The sequence below is a fragment of the Tauraco erythrolophus genome, chromosome 5 (genome assembly GCF_009769465.1).
Source record: "Tauraco erythrolophus isolate bTauEry1 chromosome 5, bTauEry1.pri, whole genome shotgun sequence".
NCBI lineage: Eukaryota > Metazoa > Chordata > Aves > Musophagiformes > Musophagidae > Tauraco > Tauraco erythrolophus.
The window spans coordinates 49,003,593-49,026,093 of NC_141469.1; the positions used below are offsets into that span (position 1 = coordinate 49,003,593).

Sequence of the window (22,501 nt, forward strand, 5' to 3'; positions counted from 1 at the left end):
GCACAAAAACGTGAACTGCGGCGGTGACAGCGCCGAAAGAGGGGGGAGACGGGGCAGCCCCAATTTCTCTCGAGCTACATGTTGCTTTGGGACGGCGAGGGTTGGAGCGTGGGGGTGCCGATGTACTTTTAACTGCACACCGCCACGCATCCCCCGGGGATCGGGCGAGGGGGGCGGCAGGGGCGCGGGCACTTACTGAAGAAGATGTACTCGGTGTAGCTGCTCCAGATCTTGTCGTCCCTGTACTGGTTGATGAAGGCGGCGGTGCCGGTGGAGTTGCAAGCCACCATGTGGAAGCCCGCCTCGGAGAGCCGGTCGAAGGCTTGCTCCAGGTAGGTGAATTTGAGGTAGAAGCGGGAGGTGTACTTCTCGGGGGGGCGGTCGGGGTCGCGGCTCTCGTTGAGGGTCTCTCCGAAGACCTCCTTGGCCAGGGCGATCCTGCCGCACACCATGATGCGGGCGACGCGGCGGAACTTGGCGTCCGCCTGGTTGTCCCGCACCGTGGTGTAGGAGCCGCGGTAGCCCACGGTGAGGAAGCCCGAGCGCTTGTCCAGCGCCGCCCGCTGCAGCCGGTCGCTGCTGCCCTGCGAGGTGCTGTCCTCCAGGTCGCTCTGGCAGCCCTCGTCGTTGAGCGAGCTCTGCTTGGTGACCTTGGGCGACAGCAGCTTCACCAGGTCGCCCAGCTGGAAGTACTCGGCCTCCCGCAGGAGCCGCTCCTTCTCGGGGAAGTGCTCGGGCAGCGCCAGCTGCTTGTCCCGCAGGTAATCCAGCACGTACCTGAAGAGGAAGCCGTCGCGGTCGATGAAGAAGCGCGCCCGGCTGTCCCTGGGCAGCTGGCGGGCCGCCGCCGGGCCGCCCCGGCAAGGGGAGAACATGGTGGCCAGCGTGCTGTCCGGGACGCTGAGCAGCGTGGAGTGCCTCGTCACGTACACCTGGCCCCCCACGTTCAGCTCCACCACCTCGGGAACGGCGAGCCCGACGGCCCCGACACCATGTCGCTGATGGGCAGGATGCTGCCGCCCGCCTCCTTCAAAGCCATGGCTGCGAGCGGGCGGCCGCGAAGGAGGGTCTCCCTCCTAAAAAAGGCGGCCTCCCTCCCTCCCTCCCCTCTACCCACCCACCCCTTCCCTCCTTCCCCTCCTCCTCCTCGTCCTCCTCCCCTCCTCCTTCTTCCCCCACCGCCCGGCGCGCCCGGAAGCGCCTGGACGGAGCCGCTGCTCCCACCGCTCCCCGGCGCGGCGGCGGGCAGCACGGCCCCGGGGCGCGGCGCCGGCCCTCCCCTGCCCCGCTGCGCCCGCTCACTGCCCCGGCGGCGGGACGGGCTGGGCTGGGCTCTGGGCTGGCCCGGCCCGGCGCGACCCGACCCGACCCGACCCGACCCGGCCGCTGCCACTGTCCCGCTTCGCCCGGCGGCGGCGGCGGGGGGCGCGGGGCGCCGCAGCCGCGCTGGCCTCAGCGCCGAGCGGCCGCCAGAGCCGGCAGCCACTTGGCAAAGCGCTGCCGCGCTGCCAGGCTCGGCCCAGGGAAGAGCCAAGCCCCTACCCCGGCTCCTCCCCTCGGCTGGGTGGCTTTTTTGGTTCGCTTTGGATTCTCACCCCCCCTCCCCCGCCTTGGGAAAAAAAAAAACCAAAACCAAACACCACCAAACAAACAAAAAAACCCAGTCCACCTCCTAGCTTTCCCAAATCCCTCTGCCTCCCTTACACTGTCCCTGTAGTCGGCATTTGCACAATGACAGAATGATGGTCGTCCTTCCAAAACTAGCATCCAGCAGAACGCATATGACAGCATTTTTTACCATCTTCCCTGTATCAGCATGCCTTTGCCATGAGGGAAGGGGGGGATCTAATTGAGGGCACGAAAGAAACCAGTGTTCAGCTGTGCTGGTGGTACAAATCTAACAGGCCCTGGTGGGACACAAATGCAGTATTTGATTGTCCTGCTGCTTTGCTGGGGCACAGCACACTGGGATCTTGATTTGCAAAGAAGCTTAACGTGCTCTCTAGCTTGACAATGGAATTGGGATGATTCAGAGCAGAAAAGAAAGTCAGCTGCCATTAGGATCCAGATGCCAGACACAGATTTTGATCTGGAACGCGTTAGCGTCTGGGTTCTTGGCTATGAAGCAACTAAATATGTACTCTATTTAAGCAGTAGATGTTAGATTTTTTAATTTTTATTTATTTGGGTTTAGCCGGAGCCACAACTCACCTGCATCCAGATTTCTGATGCATGTACTTTCAGGCTGTGCTGCTGGAATGTATTAGAGCACAGACGTGTGCCCATGTGTTGGATGAGAGATGTACAATTGCTTTTGCCAGTGAAAACTGAGGCCTAAACCTGACTGCATTTCTCTGCCTACCAGTGCCAGATCTAAGTGTGATTCTGTGGTGCTAAGTGGTTCATGCATGGGAACACTTTAGGGTTTTTTTTTTTGTTTGTTTTTTATATATAATTCTTTAAAAGTTAAGGTTTCTACCCTTAATTGTGCCACATAGGGGCAGAAGCCCAACTTGTTCCTCGTTTAAGCAAGGGTCACTTCAGGCCCTTGGGGTGAAAGTCCTCAGTTTGCAGGCAGATACAGTTGCAGTCAGTTACCTCCTCACTAGTGTGCAGTGATCAAGACGACCAGTCATCCAAAGCTTAGTCACCTTTAAGCTACTTGTGTAGACTTCTCACTTTTAAAGCTGTAATATAGACTTTTCCACAGCACTTCATCCCACCTATCTTAGATACCTCTTTCAAGGTGGGATGAATCAGTCTCTGGTGCTACCTTCATCCCTCCATTTGCTATAGACAAATGCTAAATCTATGTTTAGAGAGAACTCCTAGCTTTTATGTGGCTAATGCTAGGGAAGGCACATCCACCACCCACCCATTGGGCGGCAATGACTGAGCAAAGACTCTTAGAAAACTAGATATGTTGTGCTTCAAACATAAGAACTATGTGGTAGTGAAAGGACTTGTAACAGAGAACAAATGTGCAGGAAAGATTTCTGCAGTGCACCTTCTTGACCACTTACTGAAACTAATTAATAGTTTTGAAAATGAGGATGACTGTAAGAAACTAAGTTAAATTCTCTCTCTTTCCTTGTTTTTTTAGTTTGAAATCTCTTAAAGGTCAGAAAAATCGTTCAAACTGCTAGGCCCCACGAAAGCAGGGCATCGTTGTTTATTGACCGTTTTGTCATATATTTCCTTAGGCTCAAATCCTTAAGGCACAAGAGGAGGCAGTATTCATTGTCTTGTTCTTGCCTGCAGGGGATATCGTTTCTCCTGAGGATTCAGTTGAAATATTTCTGCTGATTTCTAAGAGGACAGATTTCACATCCACCCTCTTCTGTGTCATACGGAATAACAGTTTGCCCATGTCTAAGACAAGTGGTGCCAGAGCACTGCACAGCTGTGACACCGCAACATCGCACTGATGAGCAGCACTGAGCTACTGCCATACCCGGTGCAGTGCCATTAGCAAGGGGACAACTGCATTTTCTTCCTCACCTCCAGAAGCCCATGGCTACAGCAGAACTGTATCTTAAACCTTCTCTCTAGTGACTCGTGTTTGTAAGAGTATGTAATCTAAGGATACGTAGCTTGACAAATGTTAGAGTGAGATCATTTACCACACAGGATTGCCCAAGTTTGGCTTGTTGCATAGGAGTCACACTTAAAGTAAATGTTAACGTATTACTCAGGGAAAGAAGAAACCTCTTCTCAGGATTATCAGGGAAAGAAGGGAGTATCAGTGCTTCATTCTTTCTAGGCTTAACAGCCTAGAAGCACTTGAAAAATCCTTACACCAAATGCTTGCAGTCACCTCTGTATGAAGCTCCTGTAGGCTGCTTGTTATTTGGTCAGCTCATGGTTTCCTCTGTGAATAAGTATATGCAGAGCCCAACAATGTTTTTGTCCGAGTTGCTGAAAGAAGCTCGCATAAACTCCAAAGATAATTTTTCATGAAAACAGGCAGAGAGAACATATTGGTGCTCTGTGGGGTAAGAAGAATCTTCTCACACGCTTACATTATGTGGAATGCAACAGCGTCCGTTTGAGAGAAGTCTAAGCCTAGTACGGTGGAAACAAGTCAATCTGCAAGTACATAAGTAAATATCATTATGCTTCAGATATGTGAGGGTTTCTGATGCTTAAAGCAGAGAAAAAAAATGCAGGTGAAAACCTGCTATCATCTGTTTCTTATCTGTGGGAGTGTTTTGAGATAGGGCTGGAAACTTCATGTAAGGGAGAATTTCTTTTGGAGATTTCATTAGGTAGGCACACTGGTGCAAGTAGCAGCCAGCGCCACCACTCCCTTGGAAAGCGGCCTGGAGGGGCACAGGCCGGACATGTTTCTTGGCAAAAAAACTTCTTTTCACTGTAATCCTTCCTGCCCTGGAGTCATTCAGTGTGCTGGTCTGATCAGGCTACATGACAAATCTAGTTTTATCTGAGAAGATCATGCTGAGAGAGGGGGAAATGACAGAAAGGAGGGTCAAGAAGATCACCCGGACCACATCCTGTAGATAAACCAGGTCACGCTTATGAAAAATCCATGTAGATAAAAGTGCGCATTTACTGTTGCTCATACTGTCCAGTTCTGAAATGGAAATTAGGATATCAGGAATTAATAAATTTACTTGGCTTATTACCCAGTCAGGTTTTGAACTGATATACCTGGCAAAAGGTAACTTTTTACATTTAAAAATGCTTCAGTAATCTCTTGTGAAATTGTATTTTGTAAAAGCTATTAAATAAAACATTTAGGGTTTCTGAGAGGGAGAGAGGTGTAAATGAGAGTTTCCTTCGCAAGAGACTTGTTTTAAATACGTACTTCAGCATTACTTAAAAAAAAAAAAAATGTTCACTAATACAATCCTAGATAACTCCTGCCATTACAGTCGTATTTTTTAATGTCTTTGCATAACATGAAATGAAGGATATAGAACCACTTTTCAAACTAAATTGTAAAATACATCTTATTTCTCTACTGAAAATGAACAAAGTAGAGGATACTGTGCAGGAGAAGAACAAACACTGAAATTGGACACTTAATTGGAGGTTCTTGGAGAGAGAATGATGACAATTCTGTAATCCCAGCAAGTGAATAAATTAGGTGGAACTTTTTTAGTAAGGGGTCGATTCTTCTGGCAGACTCCTAGTGAAGTCAAAGGAATTGTTCCTTTGTCCTGAATTGCAGGATCGGCGGGAAGAGTAGTTCATCATGCAGAAAAAAAAGGTTCAGATGATTACTATGAGTGGATCTGCAATAATTACAGAAATCACCTAATAAGCATTTAAGATGATTATGTTGTCTTTCAAAAAGTCATCAGCCAAAAAAATGACATTAAAATTGTAGACAAGAATGTGACAAACTGCCGGCAGAATCATATTTCTAACACTGCTGTACTCTGGCTCAGTAAGCCCTAAAAGTCTTGGCCACTCTCATGATTCTTTCCTCCCCTCGGTTGTCATTTCTGTCATTTTCCCAGTTATTAATATTTTCCTGTTAAGAATTCTTACATCTTACTTGTTCCTTTACAGCTTATTCTATGCTGACAACAAAGCATCATTCGAAATAAATGTCTTTTCTAAAGACTCTGAGCTTGTCAATTTTTCATCCACCAAACAGTGGTCATTTCAACATATATGTTAGATTTATTCCTTATTAGCTCTCCTCTATACCACATTTTCCTTCTAGTCCCAAAGTTCATCTTTATTCAACCTTAAAGGTATTTACGTGTAACACTGCATTATTCCAAAATAATTGGAACTCTCTCCTACAAGAATTTAGAAGTGTTTTTATTTATGTAGTTAATTCTCAGAGTTAAACGGAAACACTCATACATCTAAAGTTAGTGCTGTTGGAATTTGTATATTCAGGACCTAAACAACATTGCATAAATTTAGATTAGTATTATAGATTATTTAGTTGCACTGCTGGGACTGAAATCAGAAAAAATTAAGTTTGATAGCTTGATTCTGAGAATGTGGGAACTTTCTTCTTTACAGTCCATAGTAATTCATTGTTATAATTTAAGTTGCATTTGAAAGAGAACGAGTAGCTATTAAGGTTTCAAACATGATGCATTCTCAGGAAAAAAAAAAAAAGGACTTAGTGAGAAGTTTTGTCAGGTTAATCAAGAAAGAATTTAGCAAGTTTTGCTTCCCAAGGACTGGAAGTTTCTAATAGCTAATGCATCTGTTTTCTGACAGTATTTACGGAGGTTACCACTGTGAAGTCAGCTCCATCATACTGTGGCTGGAGTGATTTGTTTGAATTATTCACAGCAACAGCTGCATTAGCTTTACCTGATGAGTTCTTTGGGTCCAGAGTAATTTATGAAAGTTAAAATAAAGCCTGTTCTTTCATAGTGTAGCTGTTTGGTGTATTCCCTACTCTATGCTACGATACCAAAGGAAAACCAAAAGAACAATCCCAGGAATTATAAACCAGTCTAGCTTCATTAAGATATTTCAATTATATTGTTTTATCCAAATATACATAATAATAACTTGATATTTTATGTTATTGGATTTGTTCCATGACGAATGCACAATTTCTTTTTCATCGTTAAGATTAGCACTCAGAATTAGCATTCCCATAGCACTTAGGCTCATCGTTCCTTTACAGAGCAGAAATTTGTCTTCTATGTGAATTTACACTAACTTAAATCTAACTAAGTTCTAACTTCAATGTAACAAACTCTACATTTAGCATATTCTGCACATGAACACCCCCATAGCAAGAATCTGTTAGCTTGCTGTTAATTAGGCCTAATAGCCTGAACAGTTACGCAAGTGTATCCCGAGTATGACAATGACATTTTTCTCACTTTTCTCAGTGTAGGCTGTATTTAGCATTTGAATGTACTATTTTTCCCTTCTCCATTCATTTATCTTTTTAAAAAACATCTTTTAAATGTTGATCAATGTGAAGTGATCTCCACAGAAGTATAGCATATTGATGTTCCGCTCAGCTGCTCATTTCTTTCTTATTCTCAAGCAGCAATTTCCCAGAGCCTGCTAAAATCAGCAGCCTGATGGAACAAACATATATATCTGGTACCATAAAGTTCCATTACAGTGAAGTTAGGTTGTATTTCATTGACACCGGGCTCCTGAATGTTAAGCATGCAAAGAACCACTAGCTATAGTAACAGTTTTTATGTAACTGTGCTCCTTTTTTATCAGAACAGGGAATCTCATATTCTCTTGCCACCACTTCTTTATGAACCTAAGTTGAATCAAATCCAGAAACATCAGGTACTGCTAGCACATCCATGTAGTGGCACACATTTACACTGGAGCAGCTACAGTCTGACTGTAACTGTTTTGTCAATAAAGATTTTGATTTTCCTCTATTTTGATAGAATCTACATCATTGCAGCTCCCTTTGGCTTCTGCTTGTGTTTGTGGTGTTCAGGAGTTCTCATAAGTAGGCACTTAATGTCTGAGTGGGTATATATCTACAGTCTAGCACACAGAAATTAATGCAGCAGTGTTTATTTCAGGAACTCCCTACAGTAGTACAAATTATAGCTACACTAAAATCAGTATAGATTTTTCCTGTTTGCTATAGGTTATCTGATATTGGAATGGACAATCATAATGATCTTTTCCTTCTTCATTAAGGGAGAAAATATCAAAGAAAATATAATAAACAGTATTTTTCTTCAGTATAAGATTATGCTTGAGTTTTTAAATACACAAAACCAAGAAATGGCGTGTTTCTGGTAATACCCTAACCTGCTGTGTTATACATCAACATTTCTGTTGTCTGAGTGAAAAAGGAAGAGGAAACATCAGGCATGGGTCTGATTCTGCAAAACACTTAAGGCCAGATCTATAATACAAGAACTTATCCTAATTCACTGAAATTAATATGAGTGAAGTGCCTGAACAGGAGGTAAGTGCTTCAGTACCATTTTGGCACCAAACACACAAACGCTTTTGCAATCTTTGAAGAGCCCCATTGGCTATGAGGAGAGTACCGATCAATGTAAAAGTATTCACATGCAATGCAGGATCAGAGACTTACTAAGTCTTTGCTTCTGTGTCGGTTATACTGATGTTTCATTAGTATGAAACAATATTTATATAGAGCATAAAATAATAATGCGTAATGCTTTAGAGCTGTCTACCCATTTCATTTTGCAAGAGACAAAATAGCACAGTGAAATATGAATATTTGTTTGTAACTTCCATAATTTTTTTCTTCTTTCTTTGTGTACTTGGTATTTTCTTCCTGATAATCCACTGAAGAACCAAATCAGAATGTAAAGATAGAATTTCTTTGTCATGCAGGGAGCTGCATTCACAAAAGAAAGCTGCAGAAGGTTTTATAATGCTAAATTAATGATAGCTTTAAAAGAAAAATTATGAAAGTGACAAGGCTCTGAAGAATAGCACAGTAAATTAATACAGGTGAATGCAAAAGTCAGTATTAAGTACTAATAACAATGTGCATTTGATTTTGCAGCCAACCAAATTGTTGTCACTATCAAAATAGTACTAATAAAAAGCCATAAAGAAAAAAGAATAGAGTAAAATTTGTAGAGGTGGACTGTCTGAAAGGATTTAGAGATGGCTGCCTCCCATGTCTGAGAAAAGAATAAAAAAAAAAAGTCAGGATTTTCACAGGGAAAATAGACAAAAACAGACACATGAACACACATGTATAAGGGGGTGATAACACCGTAAAAGGTATATTTCATCTGAAATGCTGCACTATGTTTTTTTCCTTGCTGTCATGTTGATTGTTCTATGTTGTGATTGACAGAATATTTTTTAAAGAATCAACATATTAACAGGCATATCTATAAATAGATATTCTTTATATTAAAGTCTGTGATGTAAAATGCTGTTAGTGAACTGTAAATAACTACTTCACTGTTGAAGGTTTTTATATCAAAATAAGCAATTATACATATATTTAAGAGATTAAAAGTCACCCAATTGACCTGTCCACTCTGAATTGCTCCTTCGATTCCTGATGACCCTTTCTGAGTTAATATATGGAATAGGGGAACAAAAGGCTTCTGGAAGTCATCTGAGTGCAGCAGTAACTCAGGAGTTTTTTGTATTCTACTGTTAGAAGAACTTTCCTATGATCAATAAGGTAGTATCTTATAGTCAGCTCAGCCTATTCAAGCAAACCCAAGTCTTTCCTGAATATGGCCTCTCTAACAAATATGTACATAAAGAAGATGAAAACAAAAAGATAGAGCAAATACTAAAAGGGAAATGTATTTTTTTTTTGTGGTGGAAATATGCTATAGAAGAGATTAATGAGGAATTTATAGACATTAATACAGTAATGTAAATTCAATAATAAAAGACTGTTACAATACTGAGATATAAAAATGGAATATATCTAACAAAGTAGGTAGGAAAATGAGAGAGCTAGTCATATGAAAAAAAGGAGGATATTATGGGCCTAACTTAAATCTGGCTCAAAGATCACATTAACTGGGCTATTTACAGTAAAGGATGTAGATTAGATGAAGCCAGCAGAAATGTGAAATGGGAAGTCTGTGAAATGGGAAGCCTAAACCTTCCTTATGAGCAACAGCTCTTAGGAATGAGATTACTTCATCCCCTTTTGCTTTGAAACAGAGAACCTGGAGAAGGGTAAAAAAAGCTGTGATATCAGCTTAAATCAACCAGCAAATTCAATGTGGAGAGGAGATATTTGGGTTTTCCTTCCAGCTGGTCCACTCCATGATATGAGAAAAGGCAGAGGGGAGTCAAAGTCTTCCCTTCTGCATGCTTTCCCATGGCAGGTGTTCATATGGGCATCGATTTTTTTGTTCCTTGAGCGAAGAACAGTGGCGATCTGGTGATTCCTGAGGCTGCAGTGTCATTTAGGGTTGAATTTTAATCAGTCTCAGAGAATAAACTAGTTACAGGAATTTGCTCTACTCTTCCTTCTCCAGAAACAGTAGCTCGAGTGTGAAATGACTTAGTAAATGAAAAGGCACATGGAAAGGTCAAGAGAGCTGCAGGAGTAATGAGAGATTTTCTTAACCTAGTCATAGATTTGAGAGAATCAAGTGGAAGAAATGAAGCTGGTAGTGTATATATGGAGATGAATCACAGCTGCTATTTTCTACATAATGAGTTTCAAAATACTTTTAGCACAAATACTGCTGAGAATGACAAAATCCACAAAGATGGAGAAGTGAGTATAGAGGATGTCATGCATAAACCTGAAATTAAAAGGAAAAATGGAGGTGAAACAGAGGTGTGTCCTATTAAACATCAAACCAACATGTTTCAGGAACTAATAACTAAAATCCAATGGGTTGAGGTACTAGGGAATGCAAAGAGATTTCAATACAATTATTGAATATCCTAAAGGTACTTAGTGCTTCGAGCAGGTAATAAATGTAATATAAATATGTATAAATAAAGCATTAACACAGAATTAAGAACTTGGCCAAGTAATTTTGGATTTGTCTAAGACAGCTTGTCTTAACATTGGTTTCAGTTTTATGAAGTGCACTTCATATTATAAATGGTGCAACTTTACCAGTATTGTTCATTTTTCCATCTGCTAGAAATCGGGAATTGGATCATATTCCTAAACCCCATAAATCATTCAAATCTTCAAATTGACTCTTTTTTTTTTATGCTTTATTTCTTTATTCTTTTTGTATGTTGCAAATGCATCTTAAACCTATGGTTGACAGCCTGTGCTCTGTCAGCTTTTGTGATCATCAGAAGGTGACTAAGGTAAGGAGAATTAATGCTATGAGGTTGAAGTTTACTACACAGTAGGTTATACCTCCTTACATGGGATGCTAATAAAAAAAAAATGAAACCACCGCCTTAGCTGAATATAAGATCTGTCTTCCTCACAACAAGTGTAAGTGGCCTACTTTATCAGCTCAGAGCTTTTTATAATGTAAAATTATCAAGTAAGGTTCTCAGCTCTATTGTGGGATGTTTACATCACTTAGGTAATGAAAGGTACTGTTACAACAGCTGTGGCAACTCTGTGCAGAAGAATCTACTGGACAATTCTTCACTGTTCCCATCTATTCTTGCAATATGGTATGCAGTTCTTCAAGGGTAGCATAATTCAGAGTAGGCCAGAGGTCTACTTTAGTGATCATATGCTTTAGTGTCGTGCAACAAATTACTGCAAAGACCTTTTGTAACTGAATTGGAGAAGGAAGCAGAAAAAACCTTCAGTATAATTTGGTGGATGACTTTTTCAGACTGTGACCTACATGAATACTTACATGCTTTTTCTTGGTTTAATTCCTATCAGCCAAGCTGATGACAGGTTTTGCTGGCACACACAAGAGCAACTTCACCTTTCCAAAGTGAAATATAACTTATTTCCTTTCCAAAGTGAAATATATCTTATTTCCAAGATGCATGATAGAAAAATAAAATTGTGCTAAGGCACAATATGATAAAGGAGCATTTTCTAATTATTTAGCCCAGAGAGACTGCATTGCATGTAAATCAGAGGAGAATTTGGCTGAAGGGATCATGTTTATCTCTGGGAGAAAAAGCACACCTTTTTCAGTAATGTTAAACAAGGAATGAGCATGGCCAAACTTTGCACGTGTGGAAGGAATATGGTCTCAACTGGTTTATTCATCCTTCAGGCATTATGCTGTAACATATAATTAAACTTCTACTACGTAGCTAATCATAGAGGCTGGTTTCAGTTGAAGTAGAGAGTCTGGCTGCCATCTATGCATTTTACTGCATTAAAAGAAAATTTGTTGATAATGTCAAATTCATATTCATAATATCTGTGGTTGAAAGTGTCCTACCTAGAAGCACATAACACTGCATTTTTATGGTGTCATGACCAAAGGATCCACACTTTTAAACTCTGCTATTTGGAAAGAGGTAGAAACAAAATACCTTTGATCTTCTTGAAAGCTTCCCAGTTTAGTTTTCTCATGATTATGCTTAGCATTACCTCTATTTGTTCCATGATGATAATGGACTCAGGACATAGATCTGAATGGCCACTGGCCAGAAGAGCGTACTATTGATGAGAGGTAATAAATTAGGTGGTGGACCAGATGTATTACTAATAGAACAGTGCATCAAATACATTTTCATACTGGTAGGTAATAATACTTCCTAAATAGTTGATTGAGGCTACCTGGTCATTTGGAGGCATATTTCTAGGGAAGAAAGTAATTGCTTTTGATAGCATGGAAGTCACCTTGGAAGAAGGCACCTCTGTGTTTCACTGGTCTATAAGAATAGCCATATAGAGACAGAAAAGGAGAATGCATTAGAATACAACAGCAGAACAGAGATTTATCTCTTAGATACTTAAAAAGTAAAGAAATTGAATGAAATCTCAGCCTTCCTGAAATCAGCTGCAAAATTGTCATTTACCTTGATAGGATTTTGCCTAAGAAATCTAGAGTGTATCTCACCTAGAACTCTGATTAAAAAAAAAAAAATCTAAGTAGACAAATTCAGAGTTATTAAAATGCAGAACAATAATCTAAAGACTTTAACCCTGATATGAAATAACTTGCTTTCCCATCCTCAGCCTTTTCTAGACCAATGCTGGCTTGAGGGGATTTGTTACACTTGGATGAAATATGTGAGACAAAAAGCTCAATGAATCATGCAAAAAAGCAGTGAAAGTGCTAGGAGGTGCAGAGGGGAAGATTGCCTGTTAGAGAATTAAATAGGAGGGAGAGTGGAAAGGAATAATTTTTGAACATGTAAAAATACCACCTCAAACAAAAACCTCTAGCTCTACAAAAATATTCTCCGGAGACTCTAGGGAAAACTAATTTTATATGCCATGTTTCCATGCCTTGCTTTTATAGAGGTTTATATCTGATCTTTAGCTATTAATGATGAAATCCTCCCATGTTAAGAACCAATACTGGGCCTATGTACTCCTTAAATCTTACTTAAACCTTTCAAATTGGGTGTAAGCGAGACAATAAAATGCTGTGCACTATTGTGAATAATGCCATAGATCACATTTTCCAGTTTTTGTAATGAGATTGAAACACAAGTCATTTTTTCTTCAAATGAACAGTAAAATACACTCACCATGGGTCAGCAATGCCCTATTGTTTTGTTATCACCTGCATGTTTTAGGCAAATATTTCATTCCATATCCAGTTGCTATACTGCATAGACTCGTTATACAGAGAGTTGTCTGAGTTAGGTTACATTTATATTCAAATGACAAGTCATGATTCATTTTTTAAAAGATCCTTTGATAGCACTAAATAGCCTGATTAGAAATATATCATTATGGTACATTATGTCAACCAAATCTTTATGAGGCAGCATTCAGACTGCCTTTAATGTTTATCTTCAGTGACGTCCAGAAACGGAGACTGAAGCCAAGCATGGTCATGCCGAGAATGGAAATTTGAGGAGTCTTTTTCATTTATAATAAACACACCCAGCTGGGAGCACAGCTGCTGACTAAGGAGCCAAAGCTCTAGCTTCCTGCTACCTGGGAGGGTCTAATTACAAAAACTACCTAGACTGGCTCTCAAAACTACAAATGTAGAATCTGGATGGATTTAGGCATGGTCCAGAATGCTCTTAACATAAGACGTCTAAAACAACATCACTAAGCAGTGGGGATATTTTATACAGTAATGTAAATCTGAAGAGCTATTAAATGAAACTGAAGTAATGTATTTCCAGAGGTATTTAACTTCAAAACCTTGATTGACTCAGTTTGCCTGATCTCCTTTCACAAAGCCATTTGGGAAAAAAAGAGAAAAAAAGAAAAAGACACCAAGTCAATCCACACAGTCTCTTCTTAAAAGTGAAAGTTTAACACTTAAGCAGAAAAATAGCCCTTTTCAGTCCAACTTATTTAGCAGATCTCATTAAATGAAGATCTAGAAAATCAGATAGAAAAGTACTACATATGAGTCCATCTTCCTTATTCTTGTTGTAAAAACAAATGTTATGATAAACTAGGAAGCAAAACTGTCTTCACTATATTTAGATATTCTTGTAATTGCAGCACATTTTCCTCCATTTTGAGAAAATTTAAGATAGTACCGGAAAAAGATTTTATAAAAAAAAACCAAACTGACTGTAGTTAGTGTCTGGTGAAATGCCAACAAACATGCATCAGCCATTCCAATAGGAGGACCCCTACTCCGGAAGTCTGCAAAAGATTTGCTTTTCTTTGTGTGCATCAATAACTGAGTTTCTTTATTCATCTACCAAAAACGACTGGACTCTGTCAGCCCCTTTCCTCCATAGAATCACGAACATTGTATTAATCAGGTGCATTTTATCATAGGATTTTACCATGGGGCTTTCTATCTGGCAATTAAATCTGTATTTTGGGTGGAATTTGTCTTCCAGGTTTGCTGAGTAAATCAGTCCTATTTATCTTTCTTCTTTCTGTCCATTTCTTCCTATCTTTTTAAATTTTTCCTAGGGTAGGATATAGCTTGCCATAAATACTTGAAAAAATAAAAAGCTTAATTATCGTACGTATTTTGTACTGTATGAAAGAGAATGGGCAAACCAATTAAAGTCCAAATATGGCGCTCGAAGATAATAATACAAATTGAATATGTTTTGTCTAATAAGCAGATCCTACATGCATAATTAGTATATCGGTAAAGTAAATAATCAATTAGAAAGTGATGAATGAATGGTGAAAGATGGTAACTAACAGGAGGATGCATGATACAATGCATAAGTAAATCCTTTCTGCGTTTTTACTGGTTCCTGCCTTACTTGTTCTCCCATTCTGCACCTTTGTCTCCTGTCACTCCCCATTTACTATTTGCCCATCTTCTCTCAGTTTCAGAGACCTCCCACTTTTCTATGAGAGTGTCTGAAGACCTTCTATAGGAGCAACAGGTGAAAATGCTGTTTTTCTCACTTTTTTGCTTCAAGAATTGGAGGAAATATTTGTAAGAAGGGCAAATACTTCTTCTTCCCCAGTCTCCCCACCTCCTTTTGGACCTGCATAGCAGGAGGAACCAAGACAGGACAGACAGCTGTCCTAGAAGAAGAAATTAAGAAATACCCTTTTTCTTAGCACAGACTGCTGCCTCACTACATATGTACAGAGAGTCTGAGAAGCCAAAAACCTTCATGGAAACCTTTTAATGCACTTACTTTGGGATTACTTTGCCTGGCACTTCACGAAACAGTGAAGCATGCAAAATTTCATGGAGAGGGTGGGGAGGTTTCTGCTTTCATTACCCCTTGAAGCATTTGGATAACTCCTGAGTTCTTTGGCTTCAACAGTCTGAAGATTCACTGGCATATGACAGAAGTCTTGTAGGACTTCATGAAGCGCCGTTGTCCACAATGTCAAACCACTGCATGACGTGTTGCGAGGCGTATTTTGTGCACTCTGCTCTTGTGCAGCTGCAGAAGGTCGTCACGTTCAGACAAACTAAGGCAATGTGTGCATGCCAGAGCTCTGTTTAAATGAGATTCGGATACTCCAAGTAACTACAAATCACATCCAAAGGGTAGGTTGATCCACACTGATTTTTGATACAGGGATTTATAGTCACCATGGTTTTGAAAAATGGACAGCACTAAGATAATATGTCTAAAGTGCTTATAGTCTTTTCCTTCATGTTCCTTCATAAGGTCATGGCAAACAACAGCAACAGTTCAGACACCTGTCTCTCAGACAATTTGAGACTTTCACCATAACTGTCACTCTTAGCCTCTCCAATCACTTACAATTTCATTTTCATTCAAAATTTGAATGAAAGTTGAAGTCCAGATATTTTTCGAATTCATGCATCTATCATTAAAGGATACAATTTGAATTCTTGCAGTCTGGTCCTCAGCGTGTTTTTCCTTCATCAGAGTAACTAAGAAAATAACTGTATTAACTGCAGTTTTTCCTGGTCTTCCCGTTCTTGCAGACATCTCCAGCGCGTTCTGGCATGCGTTCCCGCAGCTGCCTCCACCTCTCGCCGTGGGGACTCCTTGAGGGCTGGTCTGAATGTGACTCCGAAAAACCTGTGGGGAAGCACCTGCAGACTCGAGCAGCTCTGATGAGCAGGCTAGAAGTGAAAAGGTTAAATAGAGGAAAACATTATTTGCTCTTCTCCCTAGTTTTCTACCATTAGACTATGTTACAAGAGGGTTCAGGAATGGATGCTGACTTATGAGAATGCAAGGCACAGACTGCATATGCACTTGCAAGTGTGTTTTGTAGGATCAGAGGATAAAAGCAAGCTTAATCATTTTTATTAATTAATCAGCTGCTTCTTATTAGTGCATAAGGGTTCTATTATCTTCTTTCTAGGCATCAGCTTCCTATTGATATTAATGAGAATTATGTGAGCTTAGTTATAGTGATATTAATTTAGTTACAGAAAAACATTTTTCTGTGCTAAGCAATAAAACTTTAATTTTCTAGGACATACATGTACTTTTATTTCATCAATAGATGTGCCTATGGTTTTCACTAACACTTGCTAAATACAATATGGTATTTATTTGAATGTACAATATGGACTATCCTTATTTCCTTATTATTCTTATCACTCAGAACAGCTTGATTCTGAATATGTGATACACCTGTACCTCACTGGAATGATCTCATATTGAAAATTTCCTCCTGTAGGAAACAGAGCTACAGATGCAAAGTGGCTTTTTTCAATGACTCATCTATTCCTACTGATTTTTAAAACTCTGTATCAAATTATTATTACCTGGAGTTATAATTCCCTAACTGCACCTTACACTTGTGTTGCCTTAAAATTCTACTAATTTAGGAGCTTGATTGTTGCTGTAGACAGGAGGGTAACTGTGTTAATTGTTCAACAGGCTCAGACAATTGTTAATTGTTCAACTTCTACCAGTTGTTACCAGTATAGTAATGGTATAGGCAAAAAAAATTCAGGATTCCACCAAACCCTAACCTTCCAACTGTTTTTTGCTTACTTAACATGGGAAATAACATCTCCATGAAACCTGTTTTGTGCTCACAGCCAGATGATATCTTCCTGGTGCAATTGATCTCTCCTTTATGCAGTCACATATATGACAATCTTCCATCTTATTCTTAATCACAGGAAAACTCAGGCAAAATATACAAGGCTAAAATCTGCTTTAATCTATTACAGAGATTAAATGGTGAAGAGATAGTTAATGGTACTGTATTAGTTTTGAGGAAGGTTGTTACAGCAGCCAAAAGACACACAACTATATATCACAGAGCAGTGCAACATCTAGCAAAAAATGCTTGATGCTGCCAGCTTCCTGGTAAAAATCCCTCTTAAATCACAATAAAAGATTCAATCCCCAGCATAATGCCTTCTGAAAAGAAAAATATGGCCTGCCAGTATCCTGCCTTAGCTGGGAGGTAGGGAAGATTTCACTCACAGTTTATCAGTGTTTATGTCCATGCCCTTTCTGTACAGATGGAAATGTAGTGAAGCAGAAGCTATTTGGGGAATATAAGCAGACTGACAAAGACTTACAGCAAGATATGAAAATAAAAGGCTCAGTCTTATGTGTTAGAAATGGCAATGCAAACTAGCTCCAAATCTGTGATGAATCCTTCACTTTTTCAAGTGCTTTTAGTTTTATTTCTGCACAGTTTTTAGTCCTGAATATCTATTAATAAGAGTTCTTAGTGAAATGTTTGGTTTATGCTTCAATTACATGGAAGCAGATAGCTGACCAAGGGGGAAGAAAAATAAGATGTCAAATTACTGTGTCTCAAGGTTTGTTGAACTTTCGTAAGACTGTTTAGTGTGCCAATGTCAGTGGTGGCTTCTATCATGTATTTGTCTGGCTCCTGTGCTAATAAATGAGCTTGAGGTCTCCCAAGGGATTGACACAGTATGACCATGGATGAGAGAGGATATTTTGTTTTCTGTTAAATATGGCATATCTCTGCAGTCTTTCAGAAGTGTGTGTTTCAAAATATGGGAAACAAGAATTCAAATAATTAAATACACGTGTCCGAACATACATAGATGCTTTTTCTTGAAGGCTAGAAAAGTCATGGCTCTGCACAACAAAGACAAGAAGAAATCCCTCAGACCCCTCTACACAGGTCTACAGTCTTGAAGTTGGTGCTTGGCACATGCAGCTAAGCTTGACAACAGGCAAGCAAGGAAGGAAAGGAAATATATGGATGTGCTACAGTCCCCAAGGTATTAACTTCTCTGAGCACTGCCTTAATCTTTGGCTCTGCCCTTCCTCCCCCTTAGGTGTACTGCCAGAAGTCTTACCCATGTGCACTGCACTGTAGCGCTGATCCAGGACTTACACTGCTCTTTTCCAGAGGAAAACCTATTTAAGAGTGGCATCATCTCCCCCTGGCACAGAAACTCTTCTCATCTGCTTAGCAAAAGTAAACAATTGAGCTGAAGTAGTTAAAGTTGGCACCTTATCGTTATTTAATTTCAAACAAGATGAAATGCAAAATAAGCTGAGAGTGAAATGTCTGTTTTAGGACAGAGTATCTCTGGAGCCCCTTAAGCCCTGCACAATTAAAACATCATGACAGAATTTAGGGTTTTGGAATTGGTCCCTTTCCCTTACTGCTTCCACAAAAACCTTGAAGTTCGATATGAGAAAAAGTTTTTAGGTCGTCTAGTCTGTCCCGTGCCAGGTTTGGATTATGTTCACTGGTATTATGCCAGTTTTCTAGCCACCTCCAGAGCAGTAGCTTATTTTTTCTTTTTGTCAAGGATAGTGTTTTACTGGCAAGAATAGTATGAAAAAAACCCAAAAACCTGCAGTATTTTCCATGGAGGTCAGCCAAAAAAAAAAAAAAAGAAGTAAGGGAAAGAGTCTGAGAAGAGAGACAAGCAGGAAATAATGAAATAGAAAAGAAGGCAAGAAATCTGGCAACAGCACAGAAGAATAAATAAGACATTAAGAAGCAAACAGAAAATTACCTGGGAAAATAACAAAAATCTAAAAAAAAAAAATACTTAAAATGTAAATTGTTGGTGAAAAAAATGCCGTAATAACTTCTTTTTAAATCCTAAAATAGTGTTCTGTTGACACACCAGTGTCAGAAAGACAAAAAGATAAGAAAAGCCTAATATCCTTTTATTTTTATTTTTTTCCATTCCTTGGTGTTTTCCTGCCCTGTACCAATTAAATTCTTTCCCACATATTATTTTCCTGAGTAACTCCGTTCTTTCTTTTTAGCCACGTATCTTAAGCAGTATTTTTCTAGATTATTGGGGCATCCCCTCACCACTACTTTCTTGCTGTGGTTCATCAAACTTCATTATGCATCTGTGCAGTGATTTATTCATAACACAGTAGCCACGGTCTTTGGCTATCTATTATGATCATCAGTTTTAATACATCTCTTTTAAGTGATTATTTTTCCTGTTCAAAGAGATGGAAAATAATATCATGGAGACAAATAATGCATAAAGACAAAACCGATAACAATCTGTATTTAAAATTACATGAGAACTACTAGTAACTTGCTTACCTCTGGATATCTGAAACAATAACAAAGTTTAGATTATTACTCTGGGAATATTAGTACAGGATGGTCGAGGATGGGCAATAATTTTGAAACAAACCTCTTCTGCAGAAGTATTAATTATTATAGGGAATTACAGCTATAGTCCGAGTTTGTCAATATATATAAAGACATTATTAGGCACAGTAAAAATGTGGACCTTTGCCAAGATATTCAAGAGTAATTTTCCAAGCCTTATATCTCTTAAGTATCCTTAAGTTCTCTCTGCTTTGCTGAAATATATCTTTTGTACTCCCACACACAAGGGTGACATTGTGGCCATGAAAATTTTGGTCATTCATAGACAACTTTCTTTTTCTCTCAGAAAATTTGGCAAAAAATATGTTATAAACATTCAGTTCAGAAGTTTGTATGTACATCTGTACTGCTCTGTCACCACAAAACTACAAATTACTTCTCAGTATATGTAGAAACTAAAGTCTAAAACAGACAGTCCTAAGAATCAGTGATGTCCCAGACGTGTATAGTGCCTGGAAATTTGTTAGGTGAAAATCCCCAGGACATCAATTCCAGTTGCTTTTTATTACAGGCAAAAACATCAAACTAAGTCTTTTAGATTCCTCTCGTAGATAAATCCTCCATTTCTTTTTCATGGCAATATTATATTGGCATCTTATCTGGTGGCATACAGTGAGTTATTCAATAGAAAAGGAAGCATTTCTACGACTTTGTCATTTTCAACAGAAAAGCCTACTGTTTATAGAAGAAATTCCTGCTTTAAGCCCCTAAACTCATGCCCTCTCTTTTAATATTGTTAAACTTCGGCTTTGCTTTAGGCTAAGGCCAGTTTTTTTATAAGTTATTCCAGTCCTTCTCTAAACTGGAAATATTTCACATCTGATGTCTCCACATTTTGCAGCAAAAATTGTGGAAGGACTATCAAAGTTGCAATACAATCGGTATGGTTTTTCTAATATAGTTGAGCTCTACGTATAGCGAATTGTTTTGCTGCTTGCCTGATTGAGACTGCAGGTTTTTTCTTCTCTTTGAAAACAGAGGCAACTGATCAGCCAACAGAAAACTCAGTCTTGCACAGCAATCTTAGTAGCTATTTTCATGACATATTTCAAAACCTTTTCCCTACATGTTTTATCACAATTGGTAAAAATTCAGGATGGGTCTGCCACATAACTTTCTCGTGATATATGGCCAACCAAAAGAGCTCACGTTTCATACGTAACCCTTCTAGCTGAGAGAATCAAATCTGCCATGGTAGAGCACCGAACTGTGTCAGTTATTGGTGAGGAAGTGGTATGAATTAACAGGAATTCTTAGAGAAACCTTCCAAGAAACACACTGGCCTATAGGTGAAAAAATACAGCAGGTCCTTGAAATATATGTATAAATAAAATAAAAATCAAATACCATCATAAGCTCTCAAAACTTATTAGCCTGCTTTGAATATCTGAAAAGTAAATCCTGCTAAATCCCACATATGCCTGCAACCAGATGCAGAGACTATAACAGAGTATAGCATTGATTTCTTTTTCCTTGTGTGATTTTGCTTCTAGTATCGTCTTTCTGCTAACATTTCTCTAGGTGAGCACCTCTGAGGTAGTTTCATTAGTGGCAACAACAGTGAGAGTGCTGTTTCAAGCAGGAAATAGTAACCATTTAAATAACACACTGCTCACAGCTGCTTAGCACAGACCAAGGTAAGATAAGACATTGGTTAAACTCCTCATAGACATTGCAACTTGCCTACATTTATGCTCCATTCTAAATGTTGAATAGAGTCGTCAGGACAAAGCTGAAACATTCAGGCTGTTGCTTAGATACTACTTTCACAGGCTTCATAGGAAAAATCTACATATACAGGCAAATAAATAGATAAGAGTTAATAGGCTGAACCCACAATGGACAAACACAAATCACTTCTTTTACACTATATTTGGGGATGGAGGAAACAGGTGTGGAATGCAGAGAACACTCTCACTATGCAAAATGAAAATACCTATGCTTTGCTGGAATGCCTCCTCCATGCACAGATATTTGGAGCCAATCTGTCCTAATGAAAACAAGTTACATGAATTTGCATTAATTTGGGTCATTCCGTTTATCTATGTATATTGTTGCTGTGTAGGATATATACCTATATATATATCATGTTTGTTTGCTTGTAGAGGAGTCTCTTATAATTTGTGACCTTGCAACAACAGATTAAAACCAAGATCATATCCTAAAGTTAGAAAATCACCTTGGTCGCATACGCTATGAGCTTTATTTCCTAACCTAGAGGAGTCAAATTTGCAATGGTTCACATATTCTATTCAGAATGCCCAAATTATATCTAGTGAAAACTGCTTTACTAAAAATAGATGCTGTTCTGCATAAGTATTAGACTGGTTCCCGCTATGCCATTTCCTCAAAAAAAAAAAAAAAAAAAAAAATAAAGAAAAAAAAAAAAAAAAAAATAAAAACCACTTTAAGTATGTGTTCTGTTTTGCTAATATCCAAAAATTACTTTGTTAATTTTTTTAACACCAATAATTTATGTCTTGGAGCAACACACTGAACAAACCAGGGGTTATGTAAAAGCTGACAGTTACAACATCACAATACCAGAGCATTACCTATTATGCAGTTATGGTGACACATACTATTCTTGTGATACACACCACAAATTATATAGGATTTTTGAGTAATTCCATTTTGTTCTATTGAGCGAAATGAAATGACTGCACAAATTACTGCTTTTTGCTTTTTGTTATATTTTGTGTTAATCCTCTGCAAGATAAGTGTGTGCCTTCATAGGCTTTGCATTAAAAAACAATTGTGAAAGCAACAGAAGCAGAGCAGAATTCAATACTAAGATTATACTGGAGGAAAGAATAGATAGCAAAATAATTCTGAATTAAAAAGAGAGTTATGTTTTGTAAACAAATTTTCTCTCCTTGAACTAGCTTTTGTTTATTTGGTCCTGCCTTAAGCATTATTTTTTATATCAGCTTGTCATTTATTTCATAAAATTGCTGCAAAGATTAAGAAAAACAGACAAGATATTTAAAATGGCAAATC

The 22,501-nt window shown here is 39.2% G+C and overlaps 1 protein-coding gene across 1 annotated transcript in view; it reads right to left on the reverse strand.

Moving 5' to 3' along the window:
* Positions 1-1,039, reverse strand: part of KCTD8 (potassium channel tetramerization domain containing 8) — a 107,916-nt gene extending 106,877 nt beyond the window's left edge. Inside the window, 2 exon segments of the mRNA XM_086611994.1 lie at positions 197-961; positions 964-1,039. Of these exon segments, the coding sequence (XP_086468120.1) occupies positions 197-961; positions 964-1,039 (841 nt within the window).
* Between the last annotated feature and the right edge of the window lie 21,462 nt (positions 1,040-22,501).